The 24,594-nt window shown below is 50.2% G+C and overlaps 7 protein-coding genes across 7 annotated transcripts; 3 read left to right on the top strand and 4 right to left on the bottom strand.

Moving 5' to 3' along the window:
• Nucleotides 1-1,314: 1,314 nt before the first annotated feature.
• Asppvi_001086 (uncharacterized protein) lies at nucleotides 1,315-1,737 on the bottom strand (the record flags this gene model as incomplete). The annotated part of the gene is made up of 2 exons (XM_043297389.1): nucleotides 1,315-1,588; nucleotides 1,694-1,737. 2 exons carry the CDS (start codon nucleotides 1,735-1,737, stop codon nucleotides 1,315-1,317), a joined length of 318 nt encoding a protein of 105 aa, XP_043153324.1.
• A 4,515-nt stretch (nucleotides 1,738-6,252) lies between these two features.
• Asppvi_001087 (uncharacterized protein) lies at nucleotides 6,253-6,631 on the top strand (the record flags this gene model as incomplete). The annotated part of the gene is made up of 2 exons (XM_043297390.1): nucleotides 6,253-6,459; nucleotides 6,536-6,631. The coding sequence occupies 2 exons, from the start codon at nucleotides 6,253-6,255 to the stop codon at nucleotides 6,629-6,631; spliced, it is 303 nt and encodes a 100-aa protein (XP_043153325.1).
• Nucleotides 6,632-7,607: 976 nt separating this feature from the next.
• Asppvi_001088 (uncharacterized protein) lies at nucleotides 7,608-8,885 on the bottom strand (the record flags this gene model as incomplete). The annotated part of the gene is made up of 3 exons (XM_043297391.1): nucleotides 7,608-8,346; nucleotides 8,467-8,526; nucleotides 8,680-8,885. 3 exons carry the CDS (start codon nucleotides 8,883-8,885, stop codon nucleotides 7,608-7,610), a joined length of 1,005 nt encoding a protein of 334 aa, XP_043153326.1.
• Nucleotides 8,886-13,031: 4,146 nt separating this feature from the next.
• On the bottom strand, nucleotides 13,032-15,319 carry Asppvi_001089 (putative signal transducer; the record flags this gene model as incomplete). Its single annotated transcript, XM_043297392.1, has 2 exons — nucleotides 13,032-13,441; nucleotides 13,501-15,319. The coding sequence occupies 2 exons, from the start codon at nucleotides 15,317-15,319 to the stop codon at nucleotides 13,032-13,034; spliced, it is 2,229 nt and encodes a 742-aa protein (XP_043153327.1).
• A 2,374-nt stretch (nucleotides 15,320-17,693) lies between these two features.
• Nucleotides 17,694-21,357, top strand: Asppvi_001090 (putative RNA binding protein Jsn1; the record flags this gene model as incomplete). The annotated part of the gene is made up of 3 exons (XM_043297393.1): nucleotides 17,694-17,932; nucleotides 18,009-21,297; nucleotides 21,352-21,357. The coding sequence occupies 3 exons, from the start codon at nucleotides 17,694-17,696 to the stop codon at nucleotides 21,355-21,357; spliced, it is 3,534 nt and encodes a 1,177-aa protein (XP_043153328.1).
• A 715-nt stretch (nucleotides 21,358-22,072) lies between these two features.
• Asppvi_001091 (MT-A70 family) lies at nucleotides 22,073-23,431 on the top strand (the record flags this gene model as incomplete). Its single annotated transcript, XM_043297394.1, has 1 exon — nucleotides 22,073-23,431. The coding sequence occupies one exon, from the start codon at nucleotides 22,073-22,075 to the stop codon at nucleotides 23,429-23,431; it is 1,359 nt and encodes a 452-aa protein (XP_043153329.1).
• Nucleotides 23,432-23,702: 271 nt separating this feature from the next.
• On the bottom strand, nucleotides 23,703-24,516 carry Asppvi_001092 (ubiquitin carboxyl-terminal hydrolase; the record flags this gene model as incomplete). The annotated part of the gene is made up of 2 exons (XM_043297395.1): nucleotides 23,703-24,403; nucleotides 24,465-24,516. 2 exons carry the CDS (start codon nucleotides 24,514-24,516, stop codon nucleotides 23,703-23,705), a joined length of 753 nt encoding a protein of 250 aa, XP_043153330.1.
• Nucleotides 24,517-24,594: the final 78 nt, after the last annotated feature.

Here is a 24,594-nt window from a genome sequence, read left to right on the forward strand (position 1 = left end):
ATAGTCATGATAAACCTCTATTCTGCAAGATGTGCTCGCAACCGTCTAGGTTACTCATTGCCGTAGACCTGCCTTGCACTCCATCCTCTGTTGTGGTTAAGTAATAGCATGTGCAAACGAGTACACTGTTCCCACAAGATTAACTAGACCATTTAGAACTCCTACGAAACATCTCCTCTTGCTTGACAGATCAATCGCCATAAGCCACCTGACAAAGCTAACATAAGCCGACCACGTCATTCTCAACAGTCCAGATGGTAACTCAACCTCAGCAGCTGCAGCTGGATAAAACCATCATGAATGCTACCTTAGGAAACCGTTTTGAGACTGGACTTTCCAGGCGGTTTTAGCCTTCCCCATCAATTGTCTTTGAACAACATCTGGCACTTCCCTGGCAACGGCACTTACGCAAAAGGTCCTGTTACAACAGCAGAATTCTCCTTGACTTCGTTGGAGTTGATCGGTTGGCACGCTTTAAGGCGCCATCTACATGAAGTGATATGCTTTGCAGCAGCAGGCTCTCCAAGACTCGGTGATAGACTAGTCAGGCTATCCCTACTCCTTCTCATACTGTTTAATAGGAGCCGCCTGAGTCCCAGCGGAAGTTAAGGACACCAGGTGCATATACATCCCGAATTAGGCAGTCACAGTCCAGGTGGATTCAAAAGATCAAGCAGAGGTGAAGTCACGCTTATGTTGTACACGCGCTTGTTTGATGGTACGAGCGGTGTTCATTGGGAAAGTTATGCGTTTTTGTTTGGGCTGGTGATCATCGATGGTGATTGGCAATTCGCCCCATTCGCCTCAGATGGGCTGCCACGTACTTCAGGCCCAAACCTCATATCCCAGCCAAATGGTACGCATACGAGTGATGGCATTACCAGTTGTGTCTAGTTGCATAGGGGCGCATGGAGCTCCAGGGTCCGGCATCAGTGGGATAAATGGTTAGAACTAAACACTCGGGGAACCGCATTCGGCAACCGTTGTCTGATAGGAGAGAAGATTAATAGGTATCAACTGAATGGGCAGCCATATGTTCCTCCGGCTTCTGTATCAGTCAACAAAAGATCAGGAGTCCCAAAGACGAATGGATATCGTTTCTCCCAGGTCCAGCGCAGCGCACACGGAATACTTTCACGGAAGTGTTTCTAGATTCGAACTTCTTCACTATGAGGGGTTTGTGAACAGTGAACACAGTAAATTCGATTTCGCGAAGAGCGAGAGCGACAACAGTAAAGAGAAGCACAAGGAAAACTGCTCTAAGTAAGACAAGAGCAAGCCACTTGAGTTCGGGCCTCCCGTCACTCAATCCTGTCAGCTGTTACCCCTACTCCCCTCTTGACCGTGACGGTTGTTGTTCGAAATTTCGGATAACGTTCTGAGGATTTCTTCCTGGGAGGCCCCAGAACGGATGACAGATATCATGCGAGAAATGGTTGCCTGGTCGCCATGACGAACCAACCCCAGAAGCTGCTCAAGAAAGTTTGTATAATATTCCTTGTCCTCGATGCGTCCGTCCTGGGACTGAGATTGTGCGATGGCGGCTTCGAGCTCGAGCTGCTGGCTACGGTGAGCGCTGGGATCTTGCCTAACATCAGTCAACTTTAGCAACCACATAAAGCGTGGCTCAAGTAGGTATGACATTTATGAATAGGAACGGATAGTGGATGGTCGAAAGAGCTGAGCCTCCCACCTTTGCTCTCCATTTTCTCGTGTTGCCTTGTTTTGATGCTCCATGCCGTTGAGACTTTCTCTTGTTAACAACCCTCTTTATCTGTCGTGTACAACGCTCTGGTACTGTTGTATGTGTGCCACGGCGTTTGGCAGTCTTTCAATGTGAAGAGGTCTAAACAAGAAATAGGTTGGATGGCTTTGCGACAACGTTCAGGGGCCTACAAGTATTCCCAGGACCTGTTTGTCGAGGTGTCAAAGCACCAATGTTTGGGAGAAGCCGATCACCCCTCTTCTCTCGTGGACCACTGAGTCAGTCTGTGAGAGGTTAAGGCTGAATTAAGACTGAATGATTGGTGTTCGCCCACGCAATCGAATCCTCGACAAAGATCAAGAGTGAAGGCTAATCATCGCTCTCTCCACTGTGGTCTGACAGACTGTAGAAACCCGATAAGGCCTAAATAGCGCCGGGTGAGCTTAAAATGACAGGAAGGAAAAAGGTATATCTTAGCCAGGATCCGCGGTGAGGGCACGCAGCCAAAAGTTACCTCCGCGGAAATGTCTGGAACATTAGCAGAGCTTTTGGAGTCTCGGGGGTCCTTGACGCGCCGTGAGCCGAAAGTACGCTATTGCGCGAATGTATGATATCGAATATTGGACATGTGTCCCTTCTTGTTCCATGATCGGAAGAGTCAAGAAAGGAACAAGAACACTTTGCTCTGTGCAAGTCCACTTTCACAATCCGATCTCTCCGCGATCATGCCACCCGAAGCCGTGAAGTGATTATCTCGCGTAGATCTAGATTTGATTGAAGCTTTCACCGGGTCCTGTTACCGGAAATACCTCGCTGCGAGAATCTACTTCTTCTTCACCTAGTCCGTGCTATACGGCTCGGAAATCCCTACCAGCCAATCTTATGGTCCGGTCAGTCTCCGCTACCCATCAATCTAGGCCAGCCAGCAAGACAGCAAGTCACAAATTGGATTGCTTGCTCTCCTTCATGATCTGCGTGTCTTCAGTTATTTCAGAGATGTAAGTCGGTCTCCAGCTGTGCACAATCATCACCTGTGCCATCAGGGCTAGGCTAGGAGAGCTTAACCGACCCAGTCACCAGAGCAGAATGCCGCTAGGAAAGGAGACAACAGGGAGAGATGCCTTTTGTGCGAACGTTACCACTTACAGTCTCGCGAGAATGTTTAGAGCCCAGGTCAAGCGACATCCTCCGAGAACAACTGCCGGAAGCCGGAAATACCCCTGTTTACTCGAAGCCGCGTCGATCTCGCCGTCTGATCGCCCCGTCGCTCATGTTCATATCCCAAGATAGTCAGTTGCTATGCTCTTGGAGTCCACAAGGATACAGCTCAACATCAGCACTCGGGCTCTTGCAACCTGATAGGCCGCATTATACCTTGCTGTGGTGAAATGCTGCTAGCTCAGACCACAACAATGGGTGTCTCTGGATTGTTTATACTGCAAGCATGGATGAACATGGATGACGCAGAGAAGGGGAAGGCCGCAATAGCAGTCTAAACGCGTTGCTTGCCCTCTTTTCCTTCTCAATGGATGAAGGTTACCTAAGTGATCGCCATCACAACGTGGGCCAAACGTGGGCCACGTCTCATTTAAGACAATGTTCGGTGACCGTCGTGAGCCATGATCAGGAGACATGTTCATTGAATGACATATCAGAGCAATTATACAACCGGACATCTCCGGTGGATGTTGCTTCAGCGGAGCATTTGACCGCGTAAGATATACAAAGTGGCTGGAGGGTGGTAGTTCGGAACTGCCATTGGAGACCAGCTCAAGCATACAGCATTGTCGTCTTCAAATCTGCGGTTTCCGCTATTTCTCTTCAATTCATGCGGAAAGCCTCGGCTGCGTGCCACATCTTTCGTTCTGGTGTCGATCGATCCGAGAATTATCTCTCGGACGCTTCACGGTCTTTCATGGTATCAAGATCGTCAAATAAGCCTGCAGGGAAAAGATAAATGAGAAACAAGGAAGGGGCTGTTCATGGAGGACGAGATCTTTCATGTCTCGGAAGTCTAGCTTTGCATGCCAGCGGTGTAGTCACCTCAAGGGCGGACCAGGTGCATCAATGATAATCCTCATGCACAATGCAGGATTGAATACAACGCAACTCTGAGGCCAAGCTTCGAAATTTGACAGCGAAACATGAAAAGAACGCGTAGTCCAGATGGTGCTGCTACGACAAGGTCAAGTGTCGACTACTGCATGTGATCCTTTCTGCCTTCCGCTTCCGCAATGGGTATGACAACATCGATAGTAGGATTCACGGTCGAGGAGCAAGATCGGTCGCTTGCTTGCGGAGTGCATGTTGTCTGGAAAGGTCAAAGCATGCCTTCGTTGGCTTGACGTTGACTCTGCATATCTTGTGAACAAAACGTATCATGTGATGACGCATGATATATCGTACGACCCGAGATTGGAAAGACTGAGGACTTGTGGCTACTGAACATATTGCTGGCTGCAGTTGACTGACTCATCGACTGCAGACTCCTGGTTTCGACAATACTTCGTTTCTTGTCTGCTTCATGGACCCGGGATAGGCCTTTAGGCCGGGGGGGATTATAAAATCCATCCTGGCATCCGATCGGTTCTCGTCTCTCTTTAGTTCATTCAGGCGATTTTCTCGCTTCTGATTTTCCCGGACAGATTCAAGACGGCTTCGGAAGGTGATTTAGGACAGCTCTATTGTTCTCTATGGTCAATACGGGTCGTCTCGGGACAGAATGAAGCGGGGAATCAGTATTTTCCATCCGAGAAATATATGCAGGCCAGTTCTCGTGGTTTCCCGAAGGGTATCTGACGCCTGCTAGAGGCGAAAGGGGAGGAAAAGTGGACAAAAGGGGAGAAAAGTCCAGGACAAGAGTTCATGCTCTGGCGCCAATTGGCGCCAGCCGGACCCTCATAGGCGATGGAAAATAGATCCTGAAGCCATGCTGCGGCTCCACTTGACGCCTGGTCGCCATATTGAACCAAAAAACTCAGCTAATAGGCAGTCTTTATGATGCAACAGTTTCTGGCTAGGACTACTGTTCCAGGGGGCAGGAATGATGCAGTCGTTGGGAATTTGCAACGGAGTTTGTCGCTGATAGGAAGTGCGGCTTGTTGCGAAGCCATTGCAGTAAGCAAGTTAGCGGATCGAACTCCTGGGAAGACTTGGGCAGGGCAATATGGCAATAATGGTGCTGCACTCGATATTTTGCGCGAGTCAAACCCACGGTACTCAGTACGGTTTAGAAAAAAAAAAAAAATAGCTCGGATGTTCTAGGCCGTCTGCTTCTTGACGTAGTTATCTCATCTGCCACTGCCTACGAGTACGATATGTGCTGCAGTGTGGCTTCTTTCCTTCGATGAAACTAGTCCGCTGAGTATGAGCATTACTTAACGGACGAAAAACCCATTACTGAAGGCTTAGAGCCCGTACTTTAGCCCGTAAAAAGTGAGCTCCTCGTTCATGTCTTCGATTGACCAACAAGCTGGGATAGCCCTGTTCCAAGAAGTCTCATGAGGATTTTACTTTGACTTTCCGCAACTAGATAAGTCCAGGGGCAGAGCTCCGGGCCGGTTCCTTGGATATTCCTAAAACCAAGTGGGTTGTGACTGTGAGGACCTCTGATCCAATTGCTTGTCCGGATGTTTTTTCCGGAAGCCCCAACTCGTCATGGGCAGTATTGCGAATCATTATGGGCACTGATTGACTACCGTGTCAACGCGACAACTCGATTAAGCACCATATGTTACTGTATCAGGTCATTTGAGATACTTTCAACGGCAAGAAATAATTATCACTTGAATTGTTGAGGGGTCAGGATCAACTATGGGTTATGCAGCTCTATAAAATATGCGAATGGGGATACATAAAGTGGCGGTCCGATATAGACATATATTTCAGATCACGATGCATGGTAGCGTCATTCACCGCGTCTATCACAGTATCAAATTGTTTACCTTGTTAAATATGAGCATATCGATCTGGACGAAAACCAAAGTATGACACATGGCACATGGTTGGAGATCAGGTATGTTTTGCTAATTGTTTTCAGTCAAAGACAATAATGGATATGAACCTCGTTGACACTTCGAACTGCTTGTCTCTATTGTAATGTCTCTCCTCAGATCGTACCACCTTGCTGACCTTACTGGGGGGCATCGCCTTTGTCTGAACCAGCTCAGGTTCTCCTTGATCCCCTAGCAACGTCACATTCCATCGAAAGCAACTCCGCCCTTCCCCTTCATGAACATAGGTAGTATATACCCGCTCATCGACAAGCAAAACAAAACACGAGACATCCAAGCATTCCTAACCCTCGCCATAGGAAACCACAGCCAATGATATCACCCTGCAATGAACCAGGATGACCGTATCAAGATGCTCAGCAATCCTCATCTCAACAAATCCCTTGCATCCTTTCTGACGCATGCTGGTATAAGTAGAGAGGTAGTCGCGCGCACACCCATCCGCCTGCTTAACGATATACCATCCTCCTGAATACTGGATTACTGTCCTAGATACCCATCAAAGCATCTCATCCAAACCAAACTATCACCACAATGCATTTCCACCTTTCCACAATCTGCTTCGCGGCCGCGACCCTCTTCGCCTCACACGTCCTCGCAGCTCCCGCTCCCGCGCCAGTCCCAGACCCAAACACAAACGGGAAACCAGTCTTCTACGGTGGACCCAGCGGTCACGACGAAGGCAACTCTGTCTGCTTCAAGAGCTACTTCTACGGCGCTGCAGCGTGTCCCGGCCGAGCGGTGAGTGCATTTCCATCTCATCTCCCTCTCCCTCTTCCTTTCACCCCCAATGTCGACGTTCTAACGATATCTGTAGTACAAGGATGGGACATGCTGCATCTCAGATGAGATCGCAGCCAAAGTACCAGGACCCAAAGTGCCCGGATACACGGGTGTCGGCGACGCTGAGTGATCTCGACATTGTCGTTTTTCGTGATTGTTGATATTGGATTCTTCCTTTTTCTCCCTTCCTGGACATAGCCTCATCTTCAACTTTGACTTATCTGATCCGTGGTACCCAAGGACATGAAATACGGTGCCGGTGCCTTTGCGGCTTGCCCTTTGTGCTTGTTCTAGTATAGTTAGATAATATCCTGCTTGTAAGTGGAATCACTGCTTGGAGCTTCACATACTATAGGGTTGTCAAGTATGACTTTAGCTGGCCACCTAGATCAATCATGTACCTGTGTAGCATTGCGACTGATACTCAGGCTGTTAAGCCGAGTTTCATGGAGGTGCTGGTTTTGTAATACACAGTGCTACGTAGTACCTGACACTGGGTGTCTGCACCTAATACCTTAGGCATCAAGATCCACTCACTGTACATATTTACTTCTCTGCGTGCCAGAGTTGAATGGGTCAACCCAGTTGAACAGAGATTCCTTGTACTCTGGGCAGTTGGCTATATATAGTTGAAACCTGTGACTGTCGTGAACGGGTAGCTTCTATCTATATTGCTTTTCGGTTGAAGGGGATATATATATATATATATATACGCAGCTGACCGCAAATATCATTGTTTACATTCCAGGCTTGAGCTACACCGCAACTTAGCTTATGCACAGTTGTAGGGACATCTAAATAATTCACGGAGCGTATCATTGCTTATCTATCTAACCTGTTCATGCCCATGCTTTTAGGCCCTGGCAATTAAAATCTATTCAGTTTTCGCTGATCAATCAAAGAACGAAAGCGCCAAAATAACCAAGTCGCCATGTCCGTTAGCCATCACATCGTATCGCCCTCAGCTTTGGATCTATATTTTCTCTTGTCTTCCAATTGCTCGTAGGCAATGGTAGAAGCACCACAACAGAATTGAAGAAATGCGTCCCCTAGGACAGCACCGAAAGCAAAGGCTGCATCTTTCTAGTCGAACTTTTAGAGACCACTCACGAACTCCCCTGCTTCAACATGATAGGCAAATCAAGAGCACTCGGAGCCTTGGCCACAGTTTCGGTAGGAGTCTTCCCTGCCAAACTCTCATTCCAGAGGGAGCTGCTGGCAGGGAAGATCGAGCCACTGTCGGACATATCCACAGCGTTGGAATGCACAGAAGGGGTGTCAACGTGAGGCACCACGAGTTCCACACTCTTCGTGACGCCAGCGCCATTGGAAAAGTAGGGATTGTGGCGAGGAGGCAACGGACGATGAGACGAGTCGGGCATGTAACCAATGTAGTCTGAGGCCGTGCTGCTGAAGGACGATGCCGTGGTGGACGGAGTATAGGTCAAAGACGGAACAGGAGCCGTTGCGCTCATGAGCGTGGATAAACTGGCCGAGCTGCGGTGACCGGCACCGTGGCGACGCCTCGGAAACGACGGTTCGCTGGCGTGGAATTGAGAAAGATAATGCCAGGCCTCCGTCGACGCCAGCGACCCCGTACTACCATGAGCCGCAGGTATTACCGGCTTCCATTCGGAGGGGTCCTGATCTACGTTGGAGTCATGGAAGTCTGTGGGTATCCCGGTGGACGGGGTGGATTTGCCGGGGACCTTGGTGGGTGTCATCGGGGCAACAATCATTCGAAAAGAAACCAGAGGAGAGGTGGGCGGGGACCTCGAGTAGTGTATCGAGCCACTGGACGGGAACGACGCGGAGAGCGGCTTGTGCGAGTCTTTACGACGGCAGCTGCAGATAAGTAGTGTGAGCAGATGGCCATTAAGCCGAGGAGATTGCGGGCTTATAAGGCCACAATGGGTGCTAAGACAAAGAGAGACATAAGAGATAAGAGAAAAGGAATATGCATACCTTTCGCTGCAATAGAGAAGAGAATTATCCGGCACTGTGATCTGTCTCTCGCACATGGCACTGCCAAGTTGATTAGCTTTGATGTTCAAGGTATGCAAGGATGGACAGCAATGATAAGGTCGGAATGGGCCAATTGGGAGAGATCCAAGCGCAGACGGGTTCTCTCATATCTCTCTATTTCAAGAGAAGATAACGAACGGTCAAACAACATACCAGAAATTCAAAAAGCTGGCCGCCATGTCGGGCTGATGGTCGTTCTCGGGCTCCGGACGCCTGACCTGCCCAGAGCCTAGCTTCGAGATGGAATGATTCACAGAATATGTGCCTTTCCGATGTAGCGCCGGTCGCGAGGTTCTCACTTTCGAGCCATTAGAGGAGGGAGTGCGTCGATGATGAAGATGGGAGTTCGATTGAGTCATGGACGGCGGTGAGGATGTATATACTCGTTCCAATTCTACTTAGGTAGAGATAGTCTGCCAATGGTACCTTGCGCCGAGCGGACGACTCTCAATCAACTAGAGGCTTGCAGCAGGTGTGGAGCACGAGCTTATCCCCTAAGGGGGGAACTAAGTATGAGGGATTTGCGACGAGGATACGCAATTGGATCGATCAATTGTCTCAGACGGTCGTACTTGGTTGTGTTTATTGCTGCAGCCTTGCGGAGAATTTTGTAATGTCCTTTCTCCTTTCTTTTGCGCCTTTTTTTTGTCCCTGTTTTCAGGCAGACGATGTCTGTCAGAGGAATGCTGAGGGAAATACAGGCCTCCGTCCGATAAACAGCTATGTGTAGCGTGATTATCCACGAAATTCCCGGGCCGGTTGAGATAACAACAGCGATAAGCTTTTGCTAGGACTGCAACGCGTGACTGCAGCGACACATAAATGGTTAGATAGGTCCTAGTTCAGTTGCACCAAGCGGCAGTGGGCAGGTAGGTTGGCCGTTATCACAGGCTTCTGAATGGGGGAAGATAAGGGGAGAATGATGTACAGGACGCAGATACGGCTGTCACAAAGGGCAACAGGGTACAAGCATACATACCAGCGAAGACGTTAAAGATCTTTGTTGATGCAATACTTGTTTTCTTCTTAATCCTCGACTTTGAGATTTGGGATTGATTGACGAAGCACGTGCAATTGAATGACAAGATCTGCTTGATAGTGGGTGGATAATTGGATATCGCGCAGCTGACGATATGGAGAAAAAGAAAATCGCTCGGAGATCAACAACCGGGAATGAGACAGGGGTGCTGTAAGCCACGGCAAAAGCAAGGGTCAACGATAAATATGGTCGAGTCGATGGACGTGCTTTGATAAGAATAAAGATGAAATCAAGTCGAGTCGATCGGAAGTCAAATGGATGAAACGACAGTGATTAAGTATGCTGATGGATTGAGAGTACCCTGTAGATAGCCCGTTCGTAGACCCCGAAAAGGTGGTATCTGAGCACGAAGGAGGAAGTATAATTGGGAGCTGGTCTCAGCGCCGGGGGAAATTCTAGAACTTTTGTCCAGCAGTCCCGCTACAGAGAAAGCATGATACACGCAACTTGTTAGCCTGTTGGTCCTTTCCAGAAGAGATTTCCACATAAGACGATTCAATATTTCCCCCAATATCCAATAATAATAATAAGGGATGATGGAATCGATGGCTGATGTCTTGTCCTCTGTCAACAGACGAAAGGCGAGTCACGCCATCATCATCAGCATTATTATCATGGAGACAAAAAGGTCTAGAACGGATAATGATGCCTGAGGTATCAATTGTAACGCGCAATCCATGAGTGCATTATGAACATTTTCAAACAGCAGGGTAGTAACGAGGCAGTAATAATAATAGTAATAACGGATATCATAATACTATAATTATATGGCTTACCTCACCACTGAAGATGATGATCTAACCGTCTCCTGTCGGATGCGGAATGGGGTAGGTTTGGCGGGCAGATATGATGTGCAAATGCTGCAAGATCCACAATATCTCGTTCTTTGGTTCTAAGTTGCTAATTTTGGGGGGTTCGATCCGTAGTCGATTGTAAGACACAGTTCAGCGAGAGTCTCAATGCTCTTATATTCATCAGACATCCGGATACCCCGCGGCACCGAGCAAGTGTCTTCTACTGATGGAGGGGTCAAGATAAGATGAAAACGGTTGATCATTCTGCATTCTATTCCCACCTAGATAATCTAGGCTAGATCACCAGATAAAGCCATGACCCTTGACCCTATCTATTCCTTTTTTCGCCCTTCCGGTCGTCTGGCAATTTTCTGTTAACCGACAGAGCCACGATTATCCGGATTGGGGATCAAGATAACAATCCAATCCAATCAATGCCCCTCACCTTGATGACATGGGAGTCAAAGAGACTGCCAGGTCAACGCCAGATCAGCCTAGCCCTGGCATACTCACTGGCACAAACACCCTGGCAGTGTTCCGGCGTCCATAATCGGCGACATGGTTGTTGACGGTTGACTGCAAAGGGCGAACTGGCGCTCCCCACCTGGAGCGGTGGAGGGGTCTAGACAACTCCGTCCGGATGAGGTTGTGTCCATAGATTGAGAGCACGTTGTAGCCTGTTAGAAAAAATCGGATTGCTTTACGTACGTGCATAAAGATGGAGCATATCCCGATATTTTTTCCCTGGCAGACCATTTTGATGGATCGGCGGTTGTGACATCCAATCATTCATGCCATATGGCATCAATTAATGGAAGTGTGGCCGATGTCTGAGCTGACGATCGCGGCCTCAGTACCCGGAAGACACCCTGTATGTCTTGAAATTCATGAGTGATCTTGACGGAATTACCAGACGCTCTAGTAAGCGGTCTGAGGCAAATTCCTGTGGTATTGGTCGCTTGAGAGGAATACAAAGAGTTCACTAGCGGTACGGAGTTGCTCAGACTCAGACTCGCACTACGTGGATAAGGAAATAGGCTTAGGTACGGGCGAGATCGACAATAGTCTCTATAACAGCAGCAACTCGTATGTAGGAGCAGAGGCCTGAAGAATTCTGTGGGACACACTGACAACATGGTACCAATCATGGGAAATAGACAAAGAATACCTCCCTAGGTACAACATTTGATTTCGTCATCCATTACCCCATAGTCGACAATTTCACAATGACTCAGTTCGCCATGATTCTATGACACGTCTCGCTGGATACCCATAACAACTCACTCACCTGGCGGACCGATTCTGGACTCCAGTCATTGCCCTAAATGTCAAATGATGGTGCAAGCTACAACTCCAGGCTCCAAGCCCCCAAGCTCCAATGATCAACATCCATGCCATTGCGGGAAGAGGTACCTTACATTTGACTAAGCAAAGTAGACCCTCAGTCTCCTAAGATAGAAGGCGACACAAAATACCGCCAAGGTTGACAAGTCCAGTTCTACAGATAAATCTTTCATGCCGACGACCCACAGCCTCACTATCAAGGTCGAAGGCTTCCTGTGTCGTGCGTCCTCGTTACAAGCATGCAACGCTGTACGATGAGCACTGGACACAGCCCTATTATTGATTTCTGTTTTCTCGGTCCATCGAATCCGCGATGCAATGTCCTATTGGATACGGAGCACATAACCTGAATATCCCTTTAGTGAGACAGTGCGGTGAACATCGTGCGACTCTCCCTGCGCCGTTTTCTACCCAGGTAGTTAGAATTACATTATGGCTTACGCACAGGACACAGCTACTGCTAGGAGAAGACACTAACACTATGGGGAAATGAAACGAATCAATACTGCCATTATTTGCCCATGACCTCCACAGCTCCCAGAGTAAGGTCCGGTAGGCAACGAGTCAACTTGCCAAATCCAGACAGCTAGAAATCGACATCAAGGTACTCCGTCCCCGTACCCTGCTAATTATTATCCCAGGCATGCACGCAGCACACAGAAACCAAGGTCCTCCGTCCCAATATGAAAAAGCCGTATCCATGACCTAAATGATACAATTAGGTCTCCGGAATGCAACACCAGGAGAAAACGTAGCTCCAGATATCCTCCCTTTTTCACATGCGTTTTTACTCCAACAACCAGTCCCTCAATCCTTACGCAGCTGCCGAACGGGACAGGGCTCAGATCCCGTTGCCTTCCGTCGACCAGCCCAGGACAGGATAGATCAAGGTTTGCCACTACCGTGGATTGTCTCGAGGTTTACATGGGGACTAGGGAATGGCATCATCCCCTTTTCCTGCTGAGAATATACAATGGCATAATGATGTGATATGTGATGTGATGTGATGCAAGGGATGGACTTGAGCTAACTTCGTGCGTGGGTGAGGTAATGCCTGTCTTGAGCATCTCATGTAAAGGTGGGATGGTGTAATCGAGCCGCTCATGATAGCTTACCGGGGTTGAATTGGTTGATCGGCTTCGAAATCTGTAGAGGATGTACAACAGCGCAATGCATGCATCCTGGTAAGCCAGATATGGACAGCAATGTCATCACCTAAGCATTAAAGGTATAGTTAACTCATCTGGGTATCTAATCTACACGACCTATCATACAGAAAAAAGGCGCATCCAGTCAAATGGGCACTGCCCATGTGGTAGGGAGCCTTATCAAGGCTTATCAATGTCCATTGGATCCACGCCGCCAGCTGCCACAGGTGTTGGCGTAGCAGGAGCAGCTGGCGCAGGCGGATTGGAAACCCCCCCGGCAGTCTTCATCTCACCCTCCGGCTTCCCAGGAGCAGCAGATACAGGTCCTTCCCCATCGTCCTTGCCATCTTTCTTCTCGCTCTGCTGGGTTTCACTTGGGGCGTCAGGATTGAGGAATCTCGCTGGGACCCCACGCGCTGCAACACCGACAGGGCCAACATAACAGCCTAGCATGGGACTCCAGGCAGACTTTTGGGCAACAGTCCTTCGGATTTCTCGATACGCATATGCGTTGGCAAAAGGAAGGGAGGTCTCGGGATCTCGATAACGTGAAGGAAGAGATGTGATAACACAGAGTGACGAGGAGATTTCTGGAAAAGAAGTCAGCTTGGCCATCTAGAACGGAGTGGCTCTGAGGAAGTGCACGTACTGGTCAGTCGGGGAGGCTTTTTGGAATTGAAATAAATGCTAAACTCGCGACTCTGCGCAGTCTCCTCATCAAAATTCTCGAGAATTGTCAGACATCGTCCCGTTTGCTCGACCACCGGAGGCGGAACAGGGATTTGGGGTTGTGGTGCGCCGTCACTCGAGAAAGCAGGCTGATCCACATGTATCTCAGGCGCTACTTGTTCCTGCTCGGTTGATGCCGACACTTTTGGTTCCTCTTGCTGGCCTGTCTGCGTAGGCGCGGCAGCAGGAACTTGGGTAGCTGGCTGAGAAGTAGCAGGAGGGGTCACTTTAGATTCAGACGAGGGTTTCTCGTTCGTGGGCTCCTCAGCATCCGTTGTCCTAGAAGAACCATCCGGCTGGACTCCCAACGGCAATTCCTCCGGTTTAGACTGGTCGGGATTCGGCGCGGGTCTCTCTTCCGGTACCTGCGCCGCTGACTCTGTCGGATCCTTCGGTGCTTCGCTCGCCGTTTTTGAGCCGGCTCCTGCCGTCTCGTTTTCCTGTGGAGCCTCACCAGTTTTACTTTCGACTCCCACTGGTTCTTTAGACGTGCCCGTCTCTATTTTTGGCAGCTCCGAATCAGGAGGCTTCTCCGTGTTTGCCTCGACGGGCGCTGGTGTTGATTCAGCTGGTGGGACGGGCTTTGTAGATTCTGCTGTAGCTTCAGAGCCCTCTGGGATTGTAGAAGTTTCTGGGGCGGTGGCCTGCGTAGGCTCAGATGTCGTCGTGGCTTTTTCTGTATCTTGCTCCTGAGGAATGGATATTGTCTCCTCTGCTTTCTGAGGAGCCTTCGCAGAATCTTCCTGAGCAGGTGTTTCTTGAGGCGTAGAGGTTTCTAGAGAAGCGGCCTGTGAAGTAGCAGGCACCGCAGGAGTGCTCTGAGCAGGCTTCTCGGCCGTACCCGTCTCGTCCTTCTCCGTCTTCTTGCTTTTCTTGCGTGTAGTCTCCTCCTTCTCAGGTTTCGGTGTAATGTCAACTCTGCCCACACGCGTCAAACGGCCATTGACCCATGTAGCAATGCCGCTCCAGTAGGACATGACCGGTCCCTCCAGACGACGGTTCTGTAGCGCCTCGATCTTGGCCCGTCTCTCCTCGGCCTTCCTTTTCTCCATCTCTTCCCATCGACTCAGACTCTTGCTGTTCAATCTTTCCACCCTTTCGGCTTCCGCTAGACGGTCCGCCTGCGTCATCTCCTTCGGTTTCAGATGCGCTTTCCTCTTAGCAGCTTCTTCCATAGTTGCGATGAGTCGGATACGCTTCTCCTCGCTATCCTTGAGCCGCGCGTGCGTAAGTTGTTTGTTCTGCATTGTTTGACGCCGCGAGGATGACCGCGTAGGCCCATCTTCAACCGTGGGAAGCCACGAGATACGTTCTGACTTTTTCTTGGGTCGAGGGGCAGGTACTACGGAGACGGCGGAGGGGTCGATCTTGACCTTTTTCCGGGCCAGCTTCAGTCGTAGATCTTCGCGTGCTCTGCGTTTCTGTCGGTCGGCCTTGGCTTCCTTTTCGATCTCCTTCTCGCCTTCGAGATCATCGCTGCGGACATTCGGGCCTTGGTCTTCATCGTCGTCAGAGGATGATTCCAAAGCCAAATCATCCTCTTCTCCTGCTTCTTCCTCTGCGTTAATCGAAAATTCGTTGTCATCATCTACTTCCTCGAACAGTAGCGCGAGCTCGTCGTCTGCTTCCGCGTTCAAAAGGGCGGACAGATGGCGCCCTGCTGTACTCCGTCTCGCGCGTCCCTGAATGAGGGATTCCACCATCTCTTCGTCCGCGGATGTTTCCTTGTCGTCCGCCATCCTGTAGCTCCGATGGTTGACTTCCAGAAGGGTGCAATGAACCGTGGATTTGTGAGGACCTGCCTGCGTAAGACGTGCAGTATCACGTAGATGACATTAGCTCTATTTGACTCGCGGGCATTAATGGAATAATAATTAGCAAGCGAAACCACCTGCACAATAAAAGTTGTATCGGAGAAGAGACGGAATGTAGCCCGTATTAGACAATGGCCGAAGCTATCTACCTTTCTAGAGAGGTAGGCGGTCGTAGAAAGTTCATTCAAGGCGGCGCGTTGGTGGCGGCCGATTGCCTCAGGCCGTAAGGCATACAAATGCGCCCTCGTTGGCTGGAACGGGTAATACCACAATGCGAGATGCCAAACATCCCTCAAGCCTCCCAAGTCTACTCTGTGGCTTACGATGGATGAAACTAGGGAGGTGCAGATGTAATCGGGGAAGTCTAACCAATGATGGTACATGTACACAATCCCCTACGTTGAATGCCGTTATAAGCAGCTTGTAGTTGGAATTTAAGAGAGCTCCAACATATTAAAAAACCAAAATCTATCTGGCTATGCGTGAGGAGTCACTGCCAAGGGTCATAGAACTACTCCTTTGCCTCAGCAGATCGGCAAACTTCTCTGTCAAACGCTGAGGGATAATTCTCCTAATAAGGTACAGAGTAATGATTGGTCCAAGAACCTGTCCTTTTTATGGCCTTGTCCTTCTTGTGGCCGTCAACCAACTGGATGACAGAGTGCCAGACGCATCACACACAATGGCTGGAATGCGGGGGCTAGGACGTTTCAAACCATAAATCGTCCAGTCTGAGTTGCCGTTTCAGACTGCTCCCTCCTCAGGTTTTACTGGTCTATGGATGTAGTGGCTTTGAGAGAGAGACAGTCATCCATGGCTATGAGTCGATAAGTAAGTGCAAGGGGATATCCCATTATGTGAACATTCAGTATCAGACAAATTCTTACACATAACTGGTTCTGATGAGTTTCAGTTAAATAAGACGCTGCTAACACGACGTGACTAGCAAATTTACCTGGATGTAAGTAGATCTATACTGAGTACTTGGTAGAAGAGAACAGAATCGAGCCATAAGACCAAATCATACAAAGCGGAAGGCCGGATGTTGCGCGATTTCATTAGCAGGCTAGCAGTTCCCATACTCGTAGTGGGTCAAGGGTTAATCGAGGATCTTGAATTAGTTCTCTTGATCCAATTCAAATCAATGAACTGCATCCGAGTCGGTCATTCTGAAAAAATCACAGTAGGTCAAGAGTGATTAACTATTAGAACAATCATAAAATGGTCGCAGCGGTAGTAGAATCATGCTAAAAAGGAGCAAATCTGTCAACTGGGAATTCCTACCGACATGACATCTCCGGGATCCGGCAACTTAGTTGGTACCTCAGGAACCTAACCAAAACAAACCAAGCAAACTTCCTTTTTCGGTTCCTCGACCCAAGTTCTTCGCTTCCTCAATCCTCTCACTCAACAGGCGTACGCTAACCTGGCCAAATCCATCAATCCTCTATCATCTACTACTTGTTCCTCCCCCTTCTCTCCATCTAATTTCCTCTCTCTCTCCTGAGTTCGTTTCTATATTCTCTTCTTAAGTAATCTTTTCCCTCTTAAGGATTTATTTAGTGACTGCTTGTCGCCTGTCATTTCTCTGCCCTTTATCCTCTCTTTATTTTGGCGTTGCCTCTCTGCGCAGCCGCGCACCTCGTTTCCAGCCACCTCGTCCCCTTCGGATTCGTTTCAATCGTCGCCTCTTCTTTACCTCACTCAAACTCGGCCGGTCATAGCTTGAGCGACATTTTTATTTTCTTCACAGTCCTTCCGGGGCGTTCTCTAGAGCGACGCAGTGATAGATCTTAAACCCGACATCCTAATATATCAGCAAACCGTGGCAGCTTGGCTTTCCAAGACATCCGTCAGTTAGCAGCTGCTATCGTCTACGCATTTTATAGACGGCTACATTTGGGCCATATTGATATTCATCGCGTATATTGTCTCGTTCTCCGAACTCTCGGCTACTGTGCGAAGCTTACGAATCTCTCCTGCGACAAAAGCAACCCAAATCTGACCCCGCCACGGACAACGTTCTCCAGCGTGTTCAATCTGAGCTAACTTTGCGCTCTGCGGGTCAATTGTCGATCTTGTTACTTCACGAGGATCAACGACGCCCTTTTGTCAGTATCTGTACGAGTATCCGAAACTTTACGTTGTGCCCCATGGTTCCTTCGACTCAGATCCCCAACTGAGAAATTACTTTCCGTCATACTCAGTCACTCCGGTACATTTTTGCCTACGTATATTACCGGCTTTGCATCTTGGAAAAAGCAGCTCGCCTTCTTGAGGTAGAGGGTCATAATATATAATGCTACCTGTCTCTCGACCGGAGGGTCACATGAACCTCAATTATATCCCAACCTCCCAACCGATGTCTGGGACTTCTACGGGGCGCAGTTCCCCTAGCGACTTGTCCGCATCTGCCGCTGTCAAATCTGCATTTGGGCCTGCAAATGGTCTTGGTAACGCAGGGGGATCAATTGGAGGCGCAAGGCTAGGGGCTGGATCCCCTTCTCATGAGCTTGGCGCTCGCTTATACTCGAAACGGTAAGTTGCCAAAATTTCGGGACCTCATTCTTACGACGTGTGCTCTGTATTGATCATTCTTCTTCTCTGTACTCAGTGCGCGAGAAATCCAAGCGGAAGAAGGCGTTTCGCCGAGTATTTGGGGCCCCCCTACTAGTGGCCACTCGACCCCGTTGCGCGAAAATATCCCCGAGTCTCCTAGCCAGGAAGGGTTTCCTGACTTGATACCTACGACTACCGGATCGATTAATGGTCCCGCCAGGCGTGCCAGAGCTGGCACTGTTCCTTCACGTTTTTCGCCTGTTGGCGTTTTGAACGAAGCGAACCTTCAACAGACCTTCATATCCCAGACCTCTCGGCCTACACCATCCACAAGCCCCTTCCGTCCTCCAGGCGTGTCTGGCATCGACACAAGCGCAAGGGCCGCAACTACTGTCGGTGCAAGCAACCCAGGCACCCTCTCGCGTCTTCGAGCTGGCTCAATGCCGCAGAGGACGAATTACCTTGCATCATCTAGTCCTTTTGGGCCTTCTTTGTTCTCCACGAACTGGTCGAGTGCGCGTGATCGAGCGACCACTCTGACCAGTATCCGGTCTTCGGAGGGTCCTGCATCACCCAGTCAATCCTCATTTTCGAGAGACGGCCTCGCGGATACCGATGTGAAGACTCTGGACTACTTGGGACTCGCGGAGACCCCCCAACAAGCACGAGCCAACCTTCTAAGACCCTCTGTCGATGTTCTCCTGCAGCAACAAGAACAACAGCAACAGGCATCTGCGTTGCCGCCACTGCTTGCTGAACTGGCTATGATGAAAAATAACAACCGATTCCGATCTTATTCTGTCAATGCCAAGGAGAAATACGCAGACGATGAGGATCTTGAGTATGCCACTCGCTATTCTCAAATCCCCTCTGGCACCGTCACCCCTTCTGCCGCAGCGACAGCTGCTCAACTGGCTGCAACCCAGGCCCAGATTCATCAACATAATCTCGCTGTGCAAGCATTCGCCAACCACGCCTCGGTCAACCGGCCGCGAGCAAGAACGGCCGGTGTGTTAGAAGCTCCTCCCCAGAGATCTTCAATTCGCAACTATCTTGCCACTCCGTCTCGCCTCGAAAACAGCTTCAGCGCCGCCGATCTTCATATCGCCGAGACTGGTGAATACGATGAGCTATCCGAAGCCGTACAGATGATGAACCTTGGAGGTAATGGTGGTCATAATCTGGGTCTTCGCGCGAGCGGAGAGACCACTGACGAAAGCAACCAAGATGGGCCCACGCGAGCCTTGTGGATTGGCAGTATCCCAGTTTCCACGACTGTCACGTCGCTGGAGGCGATCTTTGGCATGTATGGCAAGATTGAGTCTACTCGTGTTCTGACGCACAAGAACTGCGGCTTTGTCAACTTTGAACGCCTGGAAAGCGCCGTGCAAGCCAAATCATTGCTTAACGGCAAGGAGATCTTTCCAGGGGCAGGCCCCGTTCGGATCGGCTATGCCAAAGTCCCTGGCAGCTCTGCATCTGGCACCCCTGGAGCTAACGGCGTGCAGTCTTCACCCACTCCTGACCCAAATTTCAAGTCTGGTATTGCCGACGGCCTGGACAAGCCTGACGCTGTGGGCACGTCTGCACCCCAAATTCCTGCCCTACCCGACCTTCAACCGGAAATGATCCAGATAGTCAAGGAGTTTGGCGCCACCGATGATGATGCACTCAATATCACTGCTGCTATTCAGCGAGCCATCGCATATCAAGCTTTTGAAGACGAGATCCCTTCAATTCCTGAACCCAGCCAGACCAGGATGTTTGATGCTCCACGTCTTCGAGACATCCGCAAGAGGATCGACAACGGCGCTTGTTCAATTCAGGAAATTGAGGACACTGCAGTCGCAATGCTCCCGGAGATTGCGGAACTGTCTTCCGATTATTTGGGCAATACTGTCGTCCAGAAACTCTTTGAGTACTGCTCAGAGCAGACTAAAGAACAGATGCTCGTTCCCATTGCTCCTCATTTCGCTGAGATAGGTGTTCACAAGAATGGTACCTGGGCTGCTCAGAAGATCATCGATGTCGCTAAGACACCCACGCAGATGAAGTTGATTGTTGATGCTCTTCGCCCCTACACAGTACCGCTTTTCCTTGACCAATACGGCAATTACGTCTTACAATGCTGCCTACGTTTCGGCACTCCGTACAATGACTTCATTTTCGAGACCATGCTAAGCCGTATGTGGGAGGTCGCTCAGGGACGGTTCGGCGCTCGAGCCATGCGAGCCTGTCTAGAAAGCCACCACGCCTCAAAAGAACAGCAACGGATGCTTGCGGCTGCCATTGCCCTTCACAGCGTACAGCTCGCGACAAATGCAAACGGCGCCTTGCTGCTAACTTGGTTCCTTGACACCTGCACGTTCCCTCGTCGCCGTACCGTACTTGCTCCACGACTTGTTCCCCATCTGGTCCATTTGTGCACTCACAAGGTCGCTTACCTGACCGTGCTCAAAGTGATTAATCAGCGCAACGAGCCCGAGGCTCGCGAGATCGTTTTAAGGGCATTGTTCTTCAGCCCTGGGGACGAGGTCTTGGAGAAGATCTTGAGTGACCAGACTTCTGGAGCCACATTGATCTTCAAAGTCTTGACCACGCCTTTCTTCGACGAGTCAATGCGCGCGGAAGTCGTGAAGAATGTGGCAAAGGTTCTCACAAAATTGAAGGCGACTCCCAACCAAGGCTACAAGCGCCTCATGGATGAGGTTGGACTATCTTCACGTGGAGGCGCTCGGGACAATCATCACGGGCGTGAACATTCAGGTCATTCTGAAAATAAGCAGCATCGTCCCACTTCTCGGCAAGCACAATCGACCATGGATAGGCAGTATAATGGACAGTTCGCGCCCGGTCTTCTTGCTCAAAACATGGACAACACAAGGTCCATTTCTGAGCAGCAACCAAGCGCTACGCCATTCGACCCTTACTCGATCAATGCTGTCAATGGTATGAGCCCAACAGGTGCAGTCAACTCTCTCAATGGACTTGCTGGTATGAATGGTGCTGGGTTTGTCCAGGATCCCCTGATGCCTCTCACTCAGCAGCAGCTGCAGTATCAAGCTTACCTAGTCGCCCAATCTCGGGGCGTCTCGCCGGCTGGTCTTTATCCTACTCTGGGTAACCCCAGCTTTGGCTACCCAGCCGGAGCACCGTCCGTGGACGGTCTTCGGCAGTCTGCTCCTATGCCTGGAACACCCGCTCAATTGCTGAACCAGCAGGCCTTTGCTCCTCAGCAGTTCAGCCCTGTCATGGGCACGCCTCAGATGTATCAGTATCCTCCTCAATTCTATTCGCAAACACCTCAGGCCCCTGGACAGTCGGCTGGGGGACGTCGCGGACGTGTAAGTTCATCTCGGAATGGTGAATATGGAGCATGACCTAACTGCGTTGCTTAGCGTTGATTTTGCATGTTCGACGCTCTGAACCAACTTTGTGATGAAAGTCTACGCCTTGTACAAATTTATCTCTTCCTGTTTGTTTTCAGCATAAATCAAAAACGGAATACCTGCTTTTCTGGAGCGAAACGACCCTACATACCTAGACTGACGCTGGCACGTCTCGGGGAGGGGGAAGAGGAACGACACGTGGAAAAGTATTGCAGTTTGTATCTGCTTGAGAATACTGGTCTCATACTCGGTCAACGAGTCTTGATATCACGACAGTCATCCGAGCATACGGTGCGGTCATGATCAGTTTTGTCAAATATAGTTTCATCGTGGTGACTACTGCTGCTGCTTGCCTTGCGAGCTCTGACGCCTCACTCAGAGGCAGAGGGCTTATATAGGGTTTTTATAAGTTTTTGAATGTGTGACACGCAGTCATGAGTGATCTTCATGTATAGAATTGTAACGCCTGTACAGCAAGTAAGATGCACCATTATGCCGCTATCAAGACACTTTAAATGTGAAAAATCTTTATATTCCATCGCTGCATGCGGTGTAGTTCCCGTATTTGTTCCCTACCAATGGTGACTGCCCCCAAATTCGGTGTTGCTGATAATGAAGACTCTGCGGGCTCTGAAAAGCAATGATTTTGCGTAGGCCCCGGATTCCCCTTCCAACAACGGTTCAGCCATCCCACTTGGGAACCACAACCAGCTGATACCATCATGGGATGATGCCACAACACTCCATCCTCTACGAAAATGCAGAAAAAACGATCTTCTTGATTGATATCCCGACGTCTATCGCGTCCGCACAGGAACTTTCGTCGGTGCAGTTGGGAGCCACACTGTGCAATCCCTACCGTGCAGGGATAGACAATCACAGGAAACGTCATCTCTTATCTTCAAGCCCCCTACAGAAGCCGTACGCAGTATCTACGGAGCCAAAGTCGGATGCTGCAAGAGCTAGAGTTCTCAGTAGAATTCCGGTCTCTGAACGAGCCTTCCAGACCGAGGTCATTGAGCCTCTGGTTCGGGGGGCATTGCAGGAGATTAGCGGGGCCCACTCGGACTCTGCAGACTGGTGTCGCGTGAGAAATGTCCGAGAGGAAGAGACGCAGCTGAAGAGAAAACGAGACGGACCTTGGAGCAGAACGTCCTTGTGCGAGGATGGATGCTCAGCGGATGATGCGCTGGGGGTGTCTGCTCCTACTAGCCCGCCGGTTATCCTGTCGCCGGGATTGAATATGTTCGGATCCATGGCGGAACTTTGCAACGTCATGGTTAGGAATACGTCTTCGGCGCAAGCGTTGCTGGATGTCCGCTGCAAGGCGGAGGCCGAACCCGAGCGCTGCGAGGTAACGACGGCCCGTCGACATGCCTTCTTCGCGCCGCCATTGTCTACGTTCTTGCTGTGCTCACTGCCGTTATCAGCAGAGGACGAGGCGAGCGGATACCCTATTCCGGGGCTATCTCCGGGCCGCAAATTCAACTTGATCCTCCTCGACCCGCCGTGGTCGAACCGCTCCGTTCGTCGCAGTGGGCATTATCAGACACAGGCATATTCTGACATGGGCTTACTGTCCAAGCGCATAGGGGATATTCTGAAGATCCATCTATCGGACAATCCGGGGTGTGTATCCATCGCAGCAATATGGATAACTAACGCGCCAAAGGCACGTAGAGTTGCCTACGATGCCATTAAGGGAGCAGGGTTGTCAGTGTACGAAGAATGGGTGTGGATCAAGACGACGACGAAGGGCGAGCCGATCACGCCGCTGGACGGGCTATGGCGGAAGCCGTACGAGATCCTTGTTATTGGAAGGAGAATGGATCCGCCAGCTGATGCGATTGATGCTATTACGCGGAGGGTCATCGCGGGCGTCCCGGATGTGCATTCTCGAAAGCCAAATCTTAAGGAGATTTTTGAGCAGGTATTCTTTACGAGGTCAGCGGCTGACCCGACGGTGGGTGATACTTGCGTGGCGTACTCTGCGTTGGAAGTATTTGCGCGTAATTTGACTGCCGGCTGGTGGGCGTGTGGGAATGAAGCTTTGAAGTTCAATTCAGAAGACTGGTGGGTTGAAGCCTAAGGTTTTATTTACTCTAGGAGATAAGGCAATCAATGCGCTTGTAAATGTCTTGTGTAGCTACCGTGATCTCAAGGTTCATCTGCCATTCGAAATGCAGCTTCGGAATGTCCATGATGCACTGAATCTGACAATTTGGTAAGACAGTTCCAACGCCCGAGACGCCTGTAGGTGAGGCATAACAGCCTTTCAATCTGTCTAACTGTACACACATTTGTAACATACCACGCAACGATAAACTACTTCAACCGCCATTTAAACCTCGTCAACAGCCTCAATCGAAAGAAGGCCCCAGACTGACCAAACTGAATCTCAGATCTGGATTACCCCCCCCAGCCTCCGTCTTCAGAAACCTCCTGATCCCCAACTCCAACGCCCTCTCACTCAACGCATCCTCATCATCCGCCAACCGTCCCCTCTCCAACGGCCCTTTCCTCCTCCCATCAAGCTCCCACAGCCGTCCATCAGACCCCTTCACAAAAGCCACGAAATGCAAATCGACGTTATCCTCCGCCTGCGGCGCAGCCGTATCCCCCAACCGCGCGGCGTCCGCATGCGCGCTCTCCAACGCCTTACTCTCATAGAGCAAATCCGCCCTGGCGATGGGACCCAGCGGCTCTGCTTCGCGCAGGAGATTATCCAGATCGGAGCCAGGGATGACATGTTTGCGCGGTTCACCGTTCGCAACGGCGTGCAGGAGTCCGATCAGCCCGCAGGCGTTGCGGATCGTCTGTTTGAACCACATTACTGGCTCTGAGGGGCCGGAGCCGGTGTATTCGGGTAAGGGACCATCCTCAGCAACGCGGGAGGCTTCGTAGGATGGAGAGACGGGGAAAACGAGGAGAAGAGCTTGTGAGGGGCGGGGGACGAAGGCGAGGAGGTCGGGCTCGTCGATTGAGTAGACGTCTGTGAAGCCGAGGGAGGGTGGGAGGCCCAGTTGGTGGACAAGGTGGGACATGACTTCTGGGTTGTTTTCTGCTAAGATATTAGTATCTATACTTTGGATCGTTGATGAGCTTGGAGATATAATACTTACCAAGCGGCACGAAGGCCTTGTTTGTGTCGGGGACATCCACATGCTCTGTCATGATGGGGGTCGAGCGTCGAGCTGTCTTGAAAACTGATGATTGATTAAAAGTTTCGTAGATTACAGGTCTATTTGAGCT

Source organism: Aspergillus pseudoviridinutans (assembly GCF_018340605.1).
Source record: "Aspergillus pseudoviridinutans IFM 55266 DNA, scaffold_1, whole genome shotgun sequence".
Taxonomy (NCBI): domain Eukaryota; kingdom Fungi; phylum Ascomycota; class Eurotiomycetes; order Eurotiales; family Aspergillaceae; genus Aspergillus; species Aspergillus pseudoviridinutans.